Source organism: Onychostoma macrolepis, chromosome 04 (genome assembly GCF_012432095.1).
Source record: "Onychostoma macrolepis isolate SWU-2019 chromosome 04, ASM1243209v1, whole genome shotgun sequence".
NCBI lineage: Eukaryota > Metazoa > Chordata > Actinopteri > Cypriniformes > Cyprinidae > Onychostoma > Onychostoma macrolepis.
In genome coordinates, this window is record NC_081158.1 from 29,852,842 (window position 1) to 29,870,979 (window position 18,138).

Here is an 18,138-nt window from a genome sequence, read left to right on the forward strand (position 1 = left end):
GCAAGGCTTTAAAGCAGATCCGAATAATGTACAGTATATTGAGAAGGAGGAATAAGAACTGCAGCTGATATAATGTGCGCTGTTTATATCAGCGCACATTATATGTGCGCTGTAGCCTATATAGCACGATACTACGATATTTCTTCAAAAGCAGATCGTGGAGACATTTTTATCGTCCACGATCAAAAATCGTCATATCGCACACCCCTAGAGTCAGTATTTTAATTGCCAGAGTTAATCTTAAATGTTAAGAGAGAATCACAAACGGTTTGGTTTCCAACATTCTTCAAAATATCATCTTTTGTGTTCAACAGCAGAAAGAAACTCATATAGGTTTGGAAAAATTGAGTAAATGAGAATTTCTGGACAGAAAATGACAGAAAAACAGGAATCACAATGCAGCCTATTGTGATTTATTAAAATTCAAAAGTCTATGACCTGCGTTGCAGATTTATTGCATGCAGTTTCAGAGCAGATAACAATCAATGAATCATTGACTCATGTAAGCCAACAGATAGCATGATCCACTTGTGAATTATAACAATGTTTACTTTATGGTGTTTAATTTGTAATTTGTTGTAGAAGGGTCTAAGAGTGTTTTATATCTCCCTCAACTTTTTGAATGAGCAGTTGACAATAAAGAATGGACATTTTAAAATAAGAGTCCTGTATCTCGACTTCTTTATAATTAAAAGTCCCAAAATATGCTTTTTTTTTCTTCCCCTGCTTATTTTTCCTATTTTGGTTACACAATAAACTGATATGGTTGAAGCAGGAATATGTAAAAAATCTAGTGTAGTTTTTGTATACTATTAAATTAAATTTGACACATTTTCATTGCATCCCTAAAGTTTTGTAATGTGCTCCTGTGTTACTTGGGGAAAAAAGTAAGCATCAAGCCCTGGATCCTCAAAGTGACATATTTGTAGTACAGTTGCATTATAAGTACATCAAATGCAAAAAAGACAAGTTGAAGTCTATAAAAGCACATAAGACTGTTTGTGGGTGGCGTGTTGTTGTGCCCGTGTTGTCAGCAGCAGATGGGATTTGGGCATAATCTCATTCAGAATCTGCCCGCTCTTGTTAAGTGAACAAGCTTTGCTGATAAACATTGGTGACACGAGTACAGACGGTCGTCCCCTTGGCTGAAAGCGATGGCAGGAACCAGACCGTACACTCGGATGAACAGAAGAGCGAGTGAGCGAGCCAAAGACAGCAGAGCTTGAGGAGAGACGGAAGGGAGCGGATAATCTCCAGACGGGTTTCCTCCACCGTGAATCCCGTTTGCTTTGATCAGTGCAGATTAATCCGACACCAATGACCTCAAAGCCAAACAACTTATAGAGTTACTGTGAAACTTCCTGCAAACGGGCCTGTCAACATGTATTGCATGAGACAACTTTCATGAAGATCTTACAAGACCCAATCATGTAATTTCTCTGTTAATACCTGACGGATACTCGTGCCGCACACGTTGATGGGACATAACAGACGGTTGTGTGAGCTGCACACATGGGGGGGATCTATTAGAGTGGTCACAAGATGTTTGCATCAGAGGAAACTTGCAAAACTCTGCGTGTTTTTATTCTCTAAAACAGATTGTGCCACAGGGGCCTGTTTATGAGAGAAGGCGGTTTTAAAGGGATTTCTTGCAAAGCTGTCAACCTCTTCAGACCCGAAACTTTTCTAAACAGTGTTTAACACCGAAAAAATGACACACTTCACCTTTAAGCAATATGTGATATTTTCCCCTTTTTGAACGCAGACAGCGTTGAAGCTAAAGATTACACCCGGACAGCTGACTCAGGATCTCAGGCTTACCACATCACTGAACAGCCGTTGGGAACACTTTCACAGACATGAAGACACACTCTCTCGCAATAACAAAACCTTTTTCTTTCTCTGTATTTTTTTCTTGTATCCAGTATAGGTATCGCAACATCTTTGAAATAATGTAATACTTTTACGTTGTTACAAAATAAATCTATTTAAGCAAGTGCTGTCATTTTGAACTTTCCATTTAAGTATCCTAAAAAAAAAGTATTAAAAATATTAAGCAGCAACAACATTGATAATAACAGGAAATGTTTTTGTGCACTTAATCACAGTGGCGTGCACAGACCTCCGGAGGGGCAGGGGCAAGGGCAAAATTGGGGGGGGGGGGGGGATTGGGTTTGGTCCCCCTCAGCTATAGGGGTGGGCGATGTTTGAGCAGTACAGCCAAACTAATTTCCCTACTATAAAGACAAAGCCTTTCAAGGTAACAAAATATTAAAAAGTATGGCGGATATTTAGGCCAAAGTGGGTGAAGATAAAAATCGTTGTCATTGTTTTATCTTTGTTATTAAAAAATGAGAGCAAAGATACACATTACAAATACACATAATATACAAATAAAATAAACAGTGTTCTATTTTCAGGTACAATAGGTGTATTTAGCAGGAGCATTCAAGAAATTGAATGAACAAATATAAAAATAAAACACTATATAGATTGATTCCTATTAAAGCAACTGTATTAAAGTTTTTCAGTCAAGAGTAGTGAGTGATTTTTCTCTTTGTGTTTGGTGTTTTATTAACATTGAAGGAATAATTAACCCCAAAATTAAAATAGGCTAGTGTTTGATTTTTATACCTTCATTTACTCACTTAAAAGTTGGTTTAAACCTGAACTATTTTATTTCTGCTGAAAATAAATGCTATTTTGAAGAATGTGTAGAACAGTTGCTGGTCTACAGTGACTTCCATAGTATTTTTTTCCCTTCTGTTAAAGTCAATGTGAACCAGCAACTGTTTGGTTAGCCACATTCTTCAAAATATCTTCTTTTGTGTTCAGCACAAGAAATAAATTATTACAGGTTTGGGACAACATGTGAGAGTAAATAATGACAGAAATTAAATTTTAGGGTGAACTATCCCTTTAATTACAGTCGGCAGCATGTTTAGTACTGTCCCTTTAAGACCTGCACGCATCTAATATAAGCACGCATGCGTTTCTCTCGGATGTTTACTTTCATTTTAGACATAACCAACTGAGTCTATACATAAACATTGTGTGTTTTGACAGTATTAGCACAAAACATAACTTAGTTCAGTAATCAGGCACTGTTTGACGGGCTTTTTAGAGCACGCGCTTTGGGTGTATGTGCTCAGAAAAGGTGCTCGTCAGAACAGCACACGAATGAAACGTTTAACCAGATGCAAATAATGTACTTTTGTGACTGCGAATAAGTGCAGTGTCCCGTGAGAGTAACTCTACCGCTGAGTTAACACTGATCTGAATGTATGTGGTGTTGTACAGTATATAGAGACGGCGGCGCCAGAACTGCAGCTGATAGAATGCGCGCTGAAGTACCATACTACGATATTTCTTCAAAAAAGCAGATCGTGGAGACATTTTTATAGTTCACCATAAAAAATCGTCATATCGAACACCCCTACCCTCGGCAGAAATCGCATACCGGGAGCACCGGACCGCAAAGGGCACTTTACCGTCAGACCTCAAAGGGGCAGGGGCTTTAACTAAAAAAGGCAGCTTATGATGTAATTATTTCTAAATATGTTTCTTATATTGCAATTTAAACCAAGCATTAGACATAGAAAATCACCAAAGAAAATAGTTCTTGCATTTGGCCCTCGACTTCATTTCATGAAATGAAACAGCTGTAATAATTTGAAATACTAGCAGAGACCAACAAAAAAATTAGATGTCGGAAAAAGCCCTTGCTATATTTTGAAGCAACTGATATATAACAACAACCATGATAAACCAAGGAGAGAATTAGTGATGCATTTAAATTGTTTGTTTGTTTCACTAGCTAACATGACAGTAGTTTTGGTTATTAAATACAATTTACATAGACAAAAATGATTTAGTAGACCTTTAAGTGACTTTCCACTCAACAACTCAGGCTTTCCTCATCTGCAACCCAGCACAACGAGTATCTGTGACAAAGATTTTATAATAGAATCTCATTTTGAACTCTAGCTTGCCCTGCAAAAGTCACTTTAATAGAGTACAGTGAGGAGGGATGGAGAAACAGAGGGATATACGAGAGAGAGAGAGAGAGAGGGACAGAGAGACATTCTTAAATAGAGGACAAAGCCAGGAGCACAGGCCTGAAAATGGAGCAGGCAATTAAGGGCTTCATGGCCTCAATGTTTCCTCTCTCTTTTTTTTTATCTCTCCCCTGCCTTTCCTTTCTCTCCTCTGGAGTCACCTCACCTGGTGCAGGACGTGTGTGTTTTAGGTTGTGGCTTTGAGAGTTTTCTAACAGTAGCATGCTGTACCTGGCACACACACACACCTGTTGAGTGATCACATGACCTCCTGTGGCCTCTGGGTGCTTCATATACTGAATAATTCAGTTCAGGGAACAACACTGGGGGTGTTCACACACAGAGATGAAACACAACACTGAATTCTCATGTCCCTGAGCTACTAGGCAGAGTGGACAAGTTCTACATATTCATACTGTGGGAGTGTTATTATTGTCATTATTAATGGTCCTTGTTAAGGCAAGCATCACTATTACTAATGCTCCAAGGATTATGGATTTGAACAAATTCTTAATTTCTAAGTATTAAACTTAAGTGCCTAATATGTTACAGACATGAATGACTTAAAAACTAAAACAGTACTTATATAACACTTAGTTAGAAGGTGGCGCAAAACAGCACAAATTATTTTCATGCTTTTTAAATTGTTTAATAAATTATATATAATAAATCTATTTAAAATCTAAAAGTTCATATAGTTCATATTAAAAATCTAGTATCAAATCTACTTTATAAATTCATAAATATTGAGAGTTTCCAGTTTACATATGCACTTAACTTTTGCATGTGTAACATTTTTAATGTTTTTAAAAGAAGTCTCTTATGTTCACCAAGGCAACATTTATTTGACTAAAAATACAGTAAAAATTGGAATACTTTGAAATGTTATTACAATTTAACTTGTAATTATTACAATTTAATTTATAATTGCAATTTAAAAATAACAGTTCTCTGTTTTAATATATTTTAAAATGTATTAGGCAAATCTAAATTATTAGTGGCCAAAATAACTCTTACTGACTCCAAACTTTAAAGATATTTTCTATATTTATTCTAGAATTTTTATATTTTTTCTATCTTTTAGTTTAGAAACTTATTTTATAAATATTTCAAATGACTTAATATATTAAGTTAATATTGAAAACTCTTAAATATTAACATAATTAACAATAATATTAAAATATTATATTAATTTAAATAATATTAAATTCATATTAAAATATTACTATATTACTATACTCTTTATTATTTGGTGTTAATTTTACTGTATACCATCACAAAATGCGGATAATGTATAATAAAAATTATTTAACAGAACGCTTACTGAACTTACTGAGCAACATACAACAAGCCACCTCCATCTCAACAGTTAGTGTTAGGAGTTAGTGTCTTTGGTTTTTTACATCTGATGAAGAGGTTGCACAAGGTCTAAAAGTAGAATCTGAGAGATGAGAAAATGATCTAGCAGTTGAGTACACAAATACAGAGCGCAAAAGCTAGAAAAAGCAAGTGAAGTCAGTCCTGTTTGGTCATTCAGGGCCAAACAAGCTGGAACTGAATGATTCATGTGACTCCAAGTGTGAGATGGTGGGGAGAGGATATGAAATAGCCCAGGTCTAGGAGCGGAAACCGGTTCGTCTCTGAAAACACACGGTTTTAGAAAGCTGCCCCTGCAGAGCCCAACTGTTGAATTTGACACATCCATCAAGAATATGGGCAGAAATACCCTCCGCTCTGCCGGAACCGCCAACACAGCTGTCGTTCTTCTGAATAGAGCGAACGAACAGGGTTATAATGCTGCGGCTTTTCTTCGCCATTTTAGACCGAATCAATAATCAATGTTTCCAAAGGAAATAATAACACTAAACTGTGAATACAGTAAAGATCAGGCATGCTGTGTACTGGTTTATAATGGCCAGTTGGATGTCTGTAGGTGGATAAATAAAATCTGCGTGTGCCATGAGCGTGGGAGGAAAGAACCGTACGATGCCAGCAGCGTTTTTTATAAGGGGAAAATGAAGATTGGTGAGACCCTCTTAATGGTGTGCTTGAACGGGCCAGTCGGAGTTGCCATGACTCCTGTCTCTTGGGTTGCTATGACGGCAGCGTCTTCACATCGAGCCCAGATCCACCTAATCATAAGTTTAATAGATGTGTCCTCACAGACACGAAGCTATTCCATTACCAAACACTCCTCCAACTGAACGAACATGCTCAGAGCTCATCACTTCTTGATGCTTTAAAATAGTTTGAATGTGACTCTACACCCTTACCTCATTTAATATATGTGGATATGCATATGCAAATTTGGCCCCAATTCCACTCAATTTCACCAGCCTGCACTACCTGCTCCACTTTTACTCAGTTAACTTAAAGGGATAGTTTGGTTTTAATTTTTCTAAACTAGTTTTAATGATTAAATTCAATTTTATTCACCAAAACTATGTCTAGTTAACTGAAATCATGACGCTACCATGTTAAACAGCAATTTACTAAAAGTTTCTCATAAGTTACATTTTTAAGGCCCTATAAAATGTTTTATTAGTTTTATTTTTAACGAATTCTGTTTTTTTCCATACATTTTTCTGGATTCGATTTTAATAGTTTCATTAAATATTAATAATTAAAACATCTCTAATTAATTAATTTTATTTTTAAAAATCATTTATTATTATTATTATTATTTTTCCAGAAATACTTTGTTGCGTATTTACATTTTTCTGTTAAATTCTGGTAAATATTATTTTAAAAATGTTTTAATAATCATTTGTATTATTAGTAGTAGTACTATCATTGTATTAAGTAATATTTCTGTCACGGTTTCTTCAAGTTAAACTGAACTTTTATTTTGATGGGTTGCTGTGAAGACATTTATGATGATTTATTAAGACATTTATGAGGACTTTTTCTCAAAAGAAACTGTAAAATGCTCATGAAGTGACTAAAAGTGGTAGAGTGATATTTCTTCATTGATTTGTTTATTTTTTTATAATTTGATTAAATAAAAATAATAATGCATGAAAATATTAATAATAAAAAGAGCAATTTGTTCTGCCTGTTTTTAATGAAATAATGCACATACAGTTTCATGGCCAGTAAAAAAAAATAGTTATGGCCAATAAATTTCCTTAAATCAGCAGCCATTGGCAGGTATAAGACTGACCGTTAGTCTAACCGGGATTTGTCACAGCACTTATATATTGTTGCTCTTTTGATGATTTGATTGCTTCTATTGTCCTCATTTGTAAGTCGCTTTGGTTAAAAGCGTCTGCTAAATGCTTAAATGCAAATGTGTTGCAAAATTTCAGTTTTAGGCCCTGTGTGTAAAGTATCACCATGATCATTAAGTAAACCTCTCAGACATGCATTATGAAATTTGGACCCAATCTATTCAAGGCCTGTCTTCCTCTAGTGCAATAATCCGACCTGGTTAATCCGACTCTCCCCTGGTTAGCACACAGAGATTAAATTACTTCAGTCAAAGCGACCGGGCGACCCACCGCAGCACGTATAAACACTGTGCAGGCCTGTGAGGATGTACAACAAAAACATTGCATTGGTGCACTGTGTACTATACTGTATGTTACAGCAGATGACACATAGGTTCATCTTTATAGGTCCAGAATGCATTTAATAAACTAACAACCTGAGAGCAAATCACTTGTGTGGTAAATGAAAACATGCATGCATATTGATGCAAGTGGCTGCAGACTGCAAAGCAGTACCACCGTTTGTCATCAAACACACGTGCATGACCACAACCACTGCAAAAGCACTGTATGCGGGGTAACGGAAACTGCCATGTCCCTTCATGCATTAAACAAAAACCTAAGCATGAAATAACTCCACCCAAAACACCTTCTGGGCATCAAAAATACTGTGTTTGTGGTGCATTTTGACTTCCTGCTCTTAGAAATAGTGTGAATACTGAATAATAATGAAACCACCATCAGAACATTATTGCTCCTCTCGTGTAGATACAACAAAACCTTTATGCTTGGCAAGAAGATCTGTTAGAAAATCCAGTTTAAGGTGGCTGGTTGGTCCAAAACCAGTTTGACTGCCTCAAACTGGCATTTGTTATTGATCTAAGATGGTCAACCAGCAAGTGATCATATTGGACCATTTTAAGATGGATTTTCCAGCAGGGTTTTAGTTATTGTTTATAATTGATTGTTTACTAGTTCTTTGTTTACCAACAAAATAAGGAGGAAACTAATCTATTTGGATTACAAAGGAGCATTTACAGCATTAGAACCCACAATTTACTACGGTAACACTGTAAAATGTTTATAATTATTATAATACAACATCTTTGTTTCAGTTTAACTTGTCTCAATATTTTTGTTATTTATACTCAAATGTATGGGCTTCAAATAAATTATCTTTATTCATAATTCAATTCATGTTTTTGTGTGTGTGTGTGTGTGTGTGTGTGTGTTGTTGTTGTTTTACTTCGAGTTTACTTAAAAAGGCAGTACTGTTATTGTATTGTTATTAGCCACTGCTGCCATCAAAATAAACAAACAAGAAGAGACAGAAATATAATGAAGCTGTTTGAAAGTAATCACAAACTATGTCTGATTTTACAGAAGTCTTTGCTCAAACCAATAGTCTATCATAAACCAGTCTAAGACGATTTAGGCTATTGGTTTTAAATGGTTTTTAATTGGCCAAACTGGTGTTCAACTGAGGGAAACCAGCCAATAAGTCCCCAACACCTCTGTAAAACCAGACCAACCCAGGAGACCAGCGTATCCATTTAAGATGGTTATTTCAGTAGCGGTAATTAACTGCAGTAACAGTTAAGGTGAAACTATGGTAAATTCTCGTCAGTGTTTTAGGTTACAGCCGCGTGTCAAAGCCAAAACAAAAGTTACTCACGTCCCAAGCACCTCCTTGAAGTCAAACATCTCCTTGATATCATCGACCTGCTTCTTCCACGAGCAATCCCCGCCGGCCTCTCCGTTCTCCCGAGCCATAGCGGGAAAAAAAAAACCGTGGAGGACCGTAGATGGAGAAGTGTGCGCTGGAGATCCCCGGAGATTTTCCCCGCTTTCCCACGCTGCACTTCCTGCTCTCTGCTTCTTCCCTCGCCTTCCCCTGGTTGTACCGTTACCGAATAACCCCGGTGAGGATCTCCCGCGTGCGCTAGTATCCCTCAAGCAGCTTAAACGGTTTTACGTAAATAGTTCGAAGAGGCGCGTGCGTGCGTGTCACCCTTTGCGGAGTCTTAACGGCACCGGTGCGGGTTTATTCCGCCCCGCGCGGCTGCTGAACGTTGATCCCGCGCGGACTGATGCGCTGCATCCGTTGTTATGGCAATGAGGAGAGAGAGTGAGTGAATGAGGAGGAGGAAGATGCTCTGCTCCTCACCGCGCGACCTGACAAAGAGCAAATGCATGAGAAATATGGCAAGCTGTTTTAACATTCAACACGCATCTTTTTTTTTTTACGTGCACTTACTAGTATTTTTAATGAATAAATTTAACATAATTACCAGCTTCGCTACCAGCCACTATATCGTCCTACATATAATGTACTATAACAAAGTTTAAAATCTTTGAGTTTATATAGAAAGAAAAATTTATATAGCCTAGTACAGTGATGTAATCATATTATAATGCAACTGCAACTTGAGTTTTCCGATCATTATATGTTATCAGACTGTGCAGATAACTCTCTTACCTCTTAATAGTGTGTTTCTTGAATAAAGGATACCAATTGCTACTGGTACCTATTTCAGTTATACTAGTACTGATTCTTTAAAGGGATAGTTCACCCAAAAATGAAAATTCTGTCATTAATTACTCACCCTCATGTCGTTCCAAACCCGTAAGACCTTTTTTCCATCTTCGGAACATACAATTAAGATATTTTTGATGAAATCCGAGAGCTCTCTGACCCTGCATAGGCAACTATGCAACTGAAATGTTCCCAGGCTCGGAAACATAGTAAGGACATCGATAAAATCGGTAAAATGTGTCGGCGCCGATAGCCTTGTGCCAGTGTTTCGGGTGTTCGAATCCCAACTCGAGGACCTTTCCCGATCCCTCCCCCCTCTCTCTCTCTCTCTCTCCCCCACTTCACTTCCTGTCATGTCTGATCTGTCCTATCACAATAAAGGCAAAAACGCCAAAAATAAATCTTTAAAAAAAAAAAATCAAATCTCTTAGTTATCAGTATTCTGTAAGTGACTACTTGGGGGGCGGGAAAAAGTGTATTATGGAAAGAGCCAAAAAATAAAATTGACTTTGTTAAATTTAGTTAAATAGAGACCAGTCACTATTGAAATAAGTACTAGTATCTAAGTAGTTAATGAAACTGAAAAATATAGTATTGGAGTGTAAAATGTAAAAATATATTATAGTAACAACAAATAAATGTTAAAATGGCTTGCCATAGGAGTGAGTAGAGGAGAGGAGGAGGAGAGACCGTGTGGCTGTGTGGATTGTTCGCATTGCACCAAAAGCATGCTCAGGTCCAACTGAAAAAGACATGCATCTGTTCAGATCAATTATTTTTAATAAAGTCTGAACTCTCAGGGTACCCTGTAGGAAATGAAACAGTGGCCATTTCAATATAGATGCATTATTGGACACGGAAGAAGATGATATTAATCATTGTTAATAGTAAGTGCATTTTAAAGCAACAAAGTCAGTCAAAATAGTTTAGGCAAAATCAAGGTAAAACAACACTTTGGCTACATCTGGTGGTACCTATTAGCAGGCTAATGATGATAGTAGTGCACAAACCAGCTTTAGAGTTCTAAACGTGTCTGTGTTTATTGATAAAGTGCACTTAAAATAAATGTATTGCTATTAACCAACACATCAAAACTCAAATAATACAAATTAACATAATTGTACAGTCAAAATAACAACATTTACCTTGAGGTCAGCATGTGACTTGAAGATAAAGATGGTTACAATCTTTACAATTTCCCCCCCAAAATCAGGCCCATTCACCTAATGACCCTTAAATGTCTACATCCCACATAAAATAGCAACATTTAAGGGTTAAAAAGCATGTTTGAGAGCAGGTTTTAATAGTAGGGCCGAAGCTTGCTTGACACATGCCTGATGTGGATGTCAGATTGGCTGCAGGCCATTCACATATATCAATACAGTCAGCAGCGAGGACAAAGTAAGTGTGTGTGTGTGTGTGTGTCTGTGTGTGTGTATCAGTCAGCTCTGCTGTAGTCTACCGCTCATGAGTATTCCAGCTGCAAACCACTGCAGTTTCTCAGCTCTGGAAAATCTGTCCCTCCCTTTACATTCTGTCTCTCTCATGTCCTCTTTCTCTCTTTACCAGCTCTTGAGTCAGCAAATCTAAGCAGTTTGATCCGACAGTCAGGCACCACTAACCCCGCCTGCTTGTTTTTTTTCCCCCCAAGAAGATATTTCTACTCTGATTCCTGAGTCCACTTGTGCATTTGTGTTGTCAGTCATTAAGAAAAATTCCCAAAGAAATGCAACCCAGCAACCATGGAGAAAAAACAAAGTGCTAATGAAGACACCTTGATGTGCAGGGCTCACTGGTAGCTGTTCATTTGTTGCTAGTTGAATTCAAATGAACATCTTGTTTGTCCTATTACATTAATTTGAGTGCAAATACACCAAAGTGAGAGAACTTTTGGGGAGAAAGAATATTCGGTAACAATATTTACAACATGGTTTAATTGGTTAATTTTAGTAAATGCATTAAGAATCACACAAGTAACAACAATGAACATGTTTCAAACATGTTAACGTAATATATTTTCCCCTTACTATGTAAAGTGCTTCGAGTGCCTAGAAAAGCGCTATATAAATGTAACAAGTTATTATAATTATTATTATATATAATTATGCTACTGTTTATTGTAAAATTCATGTTAGTTCATGATTGATTTACTAATGTTAATTTATACAACTTTAAGTGTTAAAAATGTATTAGTATGTGTAATTTAACATTAATCAACAGCTATATATTGTATCAACTAACATGAATGTACAGAACCTTATTGTAAAGTGTTAAAAAATATTGTGTATTCCTGTATTTAAATCAAGACTGTAATTAACAGGGTTCCCAAATCTTTTGACCAATTCATTTTTAATCATTTGTGATTACCAGATAAGGATTTTAAAAATGATTTTATACAGGTGCCAATTAGCAATTTCTTGAGATTAAAGTATTTTAAAGCTGAGCAAAGAATTAGAAATGGGTGATATATGCCCTATACAGATTTATATGCTGTTTTAAGATTTTATTAAATTCCATTCGTTTTGAATGCCTAGGAATTAAAGTAAAATTTATTTTCCAATTAGATTGCTCCTGTACACAAAGTTTAGTATTTGGCGCCCCCACGTGGATGCTGAAAAAGCGGTTGAAAACTAAATTTAGTTTGGTGTTATTATGGAGATACTAAATTATAAGATGGTATAATTTACACAGAAAAAAAAAAAATTAAAACTTTATTACTTCATAACAGTTTTAAATCTGTTGCACTTTGAATTTACGTGTATGAGCACTACTCCAGATAGAAAGTATAAAAATGTCTTCTGCAACACAGAAGCTTGTATATTATCTGAGCATTTGACAGGGGCTTTATTGGTAAGTACACATCCCATTCTATACAGCAAGGAGAGCTTTCTACAAAGTTTGGTACCTCAATTTAATTTTAACCCTGAAGTAGCCAATCAACATTTTCCAATTTACTTGAAAAATACAGGCAGGTCTATTCAAGCAGGATTGGAAGTAAACTCCGGGAGGCAGTAGCAAACTACTAAGGTTCCTCCCCTTCTTCATCAGACTCCTCCTCTTCCTGCTGACCCTTCTTCTGCAATTACAGAGAATGGAAAGAAATAAGTTTAAAATCAGAAAAACTGGCCACAGTGAAAAATTCTTCAAAAAAGATTTAGAGAATTGTAGCATCAAATCACTTGCTCACCAATGGATGCTCTGTAGTGAATGGGTGCCATCAGAATGAGAGTCCAAACAGCTGATAAAAACATCACAATAATCCACACGACTCCAGTCCATCAGTTAACATCTTGTGAAGTGAAAACTTGTGGATTATTGTGATGTTTTTATCAGCTGTTTGGACTCTCATGCTGACGGCACCCATTCACTGCAGAGGATCCATTGGTGAGCAAGTGATGTGACGCTACATTTCTCATACATCTGTTCCAGTGAAAAACACTCTTCTACATCCTGGAAGGTCTGACTGGTGAGTACATTTTTGGATGAACTATTCCTTTAAGCGATTCACTTGGGTTACTAAATACAGAACTACAGTATGTGTGAAAATATTCATAGTTTACATTTTAAAACAGGGCTGACAACTGCATTCTGCTTTTTCTACAGAGGTCCTTGTCTCTGTTGTTTTCATCCCTATCTCACTCACCAGCTTAAGAAAATCAATGAGCTTATAGGCATCTTCCCCTGTGGTCAGGTCCAGGAAGTCTCGTGGGATTCTGTAGGACAGACATGGGCTGGGCTGCACAGTGACTTCACTGGTGGTGTAACGGAATGCAGGTCCGTCCTAATAAAATACAAGATGCGTGGCGTTAATACAGCAGCACATTTGTCTAAAATGCAGGCAGTGCAATGCGTATGAAAAGGGTTTGAAGAAAAATGTGTATCATTTACAAAGTATGAACTACCTGCAGTGTCGTGTCTTCTTGCGTTTGACTGGCTGTGAGATTTTTGCCAGATGTTAGCTCCTCCCACGTGAAAAGCAAAGAGTCTGTTACTTCACCAAACGGGTTGAAGTCAATCAACCACACACGCCCCTTTAGAAAGACAAACTTTCAATTATCTTCATACTTATTAAAGATTCAACTCAAACCTGTTTACAACAACAGGCTTGCATTGGAGATACATGTGCATTGCTATACAGTAAGTAAATGACACATTTAAATGTGAAATTTGCATTCATAAAAACTTACTGAGCAATCTCTGTACAAGTCCAGGACGACTAAAAAAAATAAAGAAAGAACATTATTAACGCACATATGTAACTTTTTAAAAACAAGACTTTTTTTGATACACATTGATACACTTACAGTCCTCATCTGGGAACTGGTATTGGATGTGATCTCCAAAGAATTCCAGTATAGAGGAGGAGATGCTGGCCTCTTGTTTGGCGACATGCTGGTAATGCTGTGTGTAATCTCTCTGACTGATCGCTAAAAAACAGACTTGATCTCAGTATGTAGAAATTGTTTGAAATGTTATACTTCCATGGCATTACACACATAATACAATACATTAATTTATTCACAAATCAGGTTAACAAATGCACAATTTTCATACCAATTACTTTGTTTTCTTTCACAAAACAGCGGAATTCCGCTCCTGGAATGAGCTCGCTCCATTTTCTCAACACCAACTGCACAAAGTAAGTCCCACAGAGTAACAACATATTATGCAGTAATATTTATTTATTTGGGAGATATTTAAGGGTTGTTCATCAGGTCTCATTATGACATAATAATATAATATACACACTATTGTTCAAAAGTTTGGGGTCAGTAAGATTTGTTTCATTTTATTTTATTTTTTTTAAAGAAGTCTTTACTCTTTTACATTTATTTGAAAAAATACAGCAAACCTGTAATATTGTGAAATATTATTACAGTTTTAAATAACCCTTTTCAATTTATATACGTTTTAAAATGCAATTTGTTCCTGTGATGCAAATCAGTTATTACTTCAGTATTCAGCGTCACATGATCATTCAGAAATCATTCTAATATGCTTATTTGCTGCTCAAGAAAAAAATCTTATTATCAATGTTAAACAATTTTTCTGCTTAAAATTTTTTGTGGAAATTGTAATAAATTTTTTCAGGATTCTCTGATTAACTGAAAGTCCAAAAGAACAGCACTTGTTTGGTAATACAGTCATGGACAAAAATATCGGCACCCTTGGTAAATATGATCAAAGAAGGCAGTTAAAATTAATCTGAATTGTTAATCCTTTTGATCATTTATTTAAAAAAAATCACAAAAATCTAACCTTTCATTGGATAATAAGAATTTAAAATGGGGGGAAATATCATTATGAAATAAATATTTTTCTCTAACACACATTGGCCACAATTAATGGCACCCTTTTATTCAATACTTTTTGAAACCTCCATTTGCCAGTTTAACAGCTCTACATTTTCTCCTATAATGCCTGATGAGGTTAGAGAACACCTGCCAAGAGATCAGAGACCATTCCTTCATCCAGAATCTCTCCAGACCCTTTAGATTCACAGCTCCATGATGGTGCTTCTTCTCTTCAGTTCATCTCTCTCATTTTTACAGGGTGCAGATCAGAGGACTGGAATGGCCAGCAGAAGCTTGGTTTTGTGCTCAGTGACCCATTTTTGTGTTGTTTTTGAGGTTTGTGTTTAGATTATTGTACGGTTGGAAGATCCAAACATGGCCCATTATAAGATTTCTAACAGAGTCAGTCACTTATTGATTTTTTATCTGTTGGTATTTGATAGAATCCATGATGCCATGTGTCTAAACAAGATGTCCAGGACCTCCAGCAGAAATATAGGCCCACAACATCAAAAATACAGCAGTATATTTCATTGTACACATGGGGTACTTTTTATCCCTGTGTTCACCAAACCCATCTTGAGTGCTTGCTGCTAAAAAGCTCATTTTTTAGTTTCATCTGACCATAGAAGTAAGTCCCATTTGAAGTTCCAGTCGTGTCTGATAACTGAATATGCTGGAGTTTGTTTTTGGATGAGCGAGGAGAATTTTTCTTGAAACCCTCCCAAACAACATGTGGTGATGTAGGTGCTGTTTGACAATTTTTTTTAGTTTTCTGACCCCGAGACTCAACTATTTTCGGCAATTCTCCAGCTGTGATCACCGGAGAGTCTTTAGCCACTCAAACTCTCCTTCTCACCGTGCATTAGGACGATATAGACACACGTCCTCTTCCAGGCAGTTTCATAACATTTTATGTTGATTGGAAATTCTTAATTATTGCCCTGATGGTGGAAATGGGAATTTTCACTGCTCTAGCTCTTTTCTTAAAGCCACTTCACTAATTTGTGAAGCTCAATTATCTTTTGCTTCACATCAGAAATATATTCTTTGGTTTTTCTCATTGTGATGGATGATTAAGGGAATTTGGGCTTTGTTTTCCCTCCTATTTATATTTCTGTGAAACAGGAAGCCATAGCTGGATAATTTCATGTTCATAATCACCCTGGAGTGCTCAAAATTGTGAATATGAAAGGGAATATACTTCAGAGATATTTTACTCATAAGAATTTCTAGGGGTGCCAATAATTGTGTCCAATGTGTATTTGAGAAAAACATTTATTTCATAATGATATTTCCCCCCATTTTAAATTCTTATTATCCAATGAAAGGTTAGATTTTTGAATTTTTTAAATAAAAGATCAAAAGGATTAACAATGCAGATTAATTTTCACAGCCTTCTTTGATCATATTTACCAAGGGTGCCGATATTTTTGGCCATGACTGTATACCATATTGTTTTATATTACAGTTATATTATCTTGAGTATGTATGAGTATGTTTAGCTGTTTTATTGTGATTCTGTACCTCATAGTTTATGGTTGGGTCTGGAGAATCATCACTACAATGGAGGAATCTGCCAAAGGAGGTACACAATTATTACTTCAACTTGAATTTCTTGAGAAGAAAACCCCCATCGCATAGGGCATGATGGGAACTGAGAATATCAGCATTCGTGCGGGATACTTACGGCTGTGTGAGGTCATGCGTGATGAAATCTGAACTTTTGAAAAGGAGGAAGATGTCGCTTAGACTCTGACACTGTAAGGAACTGTTCAGAGCAATCCAGTTAGCATCCTGAGAGGAACACAGAAAGATGAAGGATATTGTGAGTATTATATATATATTAATGTGAATGAAATGTGATCGTAAGTAAAATCTTCTCACCCGAGGGGCACTCCAGTTCAGTTTTGGGAAGACGCACCCACCTAGAACGTTTATTGCCTCTTGCACCTTTATGTTGAACTCCGGGAATTCTGGGGCCTGAAGAAGATTCACACAATTTAGTACCTGTACAAGTGTAAGACATCAGCTGTGCTTTGATTGGCTGAGAGGAAAGAGACACACCGTAACTGCTGTTGTAGTTTCATCATCAGTCCACTGGAAACCAAAAGCGTGAGATCAGGAAAATAGTTGAGTTGTTTAAGATATATCTCAATGTATTTCACACAGCCACACACATACCTGAACGTCCTCCTCATCCGAGTCACTGTTATTGATCTGTGTTTGCGAATTGTTGTTCTCACTATAAACAGAGACAATCAGATATTTATTCAATAACCAGGTAACAACAGAAATAATTATAATTTATTCAATACCAAATCTCACCTGCCAGAAACCACAAGTGTCCCGTCATCTAATAAATAATCGATTACATTTTGAGGTATAGGTAGAATCAAGCTGGTAAAAGAGAAAATAACCACACTTAATTACAACAGCACTGACATAACTATATTAACAGCACAGATAACTAATTAATCTCAAAATCAAATATTTTAATCTCATAGTGCTTAATTTTCCTATATATAATGTGCTATAACAAAGCTTACAATCCTTGAGTTTATATAGTAAGAAAAAATATAAATAGTACAGCAATGTAATCATATTTAATCTTATAGTGCATCATTTTCCTATATCGTCCTATATATAATGTACTATAACGAAGCTTAAAATCTTTGAGTTTGTATATTAAGAAAAATGTACATGGTACAGTGATGTAATCATATTAAAGCCATTGCTAACGCACGATTTTGTGGACTTCCTGAGTTTCCCCGATCATTATATATTATCAGACTGTGCAGATAACTCTCTTACCTCTTAATAGTGTGTTTCTTGAATAAAGGATACCAAACAGAAAACTGACAGTTTACAACCTGTTCTTTCTTCATGCTGCCTAAAACTTACACTGGTAATCTGCGCAACCTCAAAAACATTCCGGCATAACGAAAGTACCAATAACTACAGTTCCGGTTTACAACCGTGCTTTGTTTTGAAACGAAGCTGTATTTTAATACTTCAAGGGAAGTCTGGGTTCAATTATA

At 36.2% G+C, this 18,138-nt stretch overlaps 2 protein-coding genes across 2 annotated transcripts in view; both read right to left on the bottom strand.

Annotated features, from left to right (window-relative positions):
• camk1da (calcium/calmodulin-dependent protein kinase 1Da) overlaps nt 1-9,445 on the bottom strand; it is a 74,175-nt gene extending 64,730 nt beyond the window's left edge. The window contains exon 1 of the mRNA XM_058772491.1: nt 8,943-9,445. Coding sequence (XP_058628474.1) covers nt 8,943-9,040 — 98 coding nt within the window. The 5' untranslated portion in view covers nt 9,041-9,445. The remainder of the gene's footprint in view (nt 1-8,942) is intronic.
• Nucleotides 9,446-12,621: 3,176 nt separating this feature from the next.
• On the bottom strand, nt 12,622-18,081 carry cdc123 (cell division cycle 123 homolog (S. cerevisiae)). The gene is made up of 13 exons (XM_058774178.1): nt 17,912-18,081; nt 17,426-17,497; nt 17,282-17,342; nt 17,165-17,197; nt 16,985-17,080; nt 16,788-16,894; nt 16,625-16,673; nt 14,358-14,433; nt 14,108-14,230; nt 13,991-14,019; nt 13,706-13,834; nt 13,447-13,584; nt 12,622-12,879 (listed from the first exon to the last, which is right to left on the bottom strand). Exons 1-13 carry the CDS (start codon nt 17,983-17,985, stop codon nt 12,826-12,828), a joined length of 1,041 nt encoding a protein of 346 aa, XP_058630161.1. The 5' UTR covers nt 17,986-18,081; the 3' UTR covers nt 12,622-12,825.
• Nucleotides 18,082-18,138: the final 57 nt, after the last annotated feature.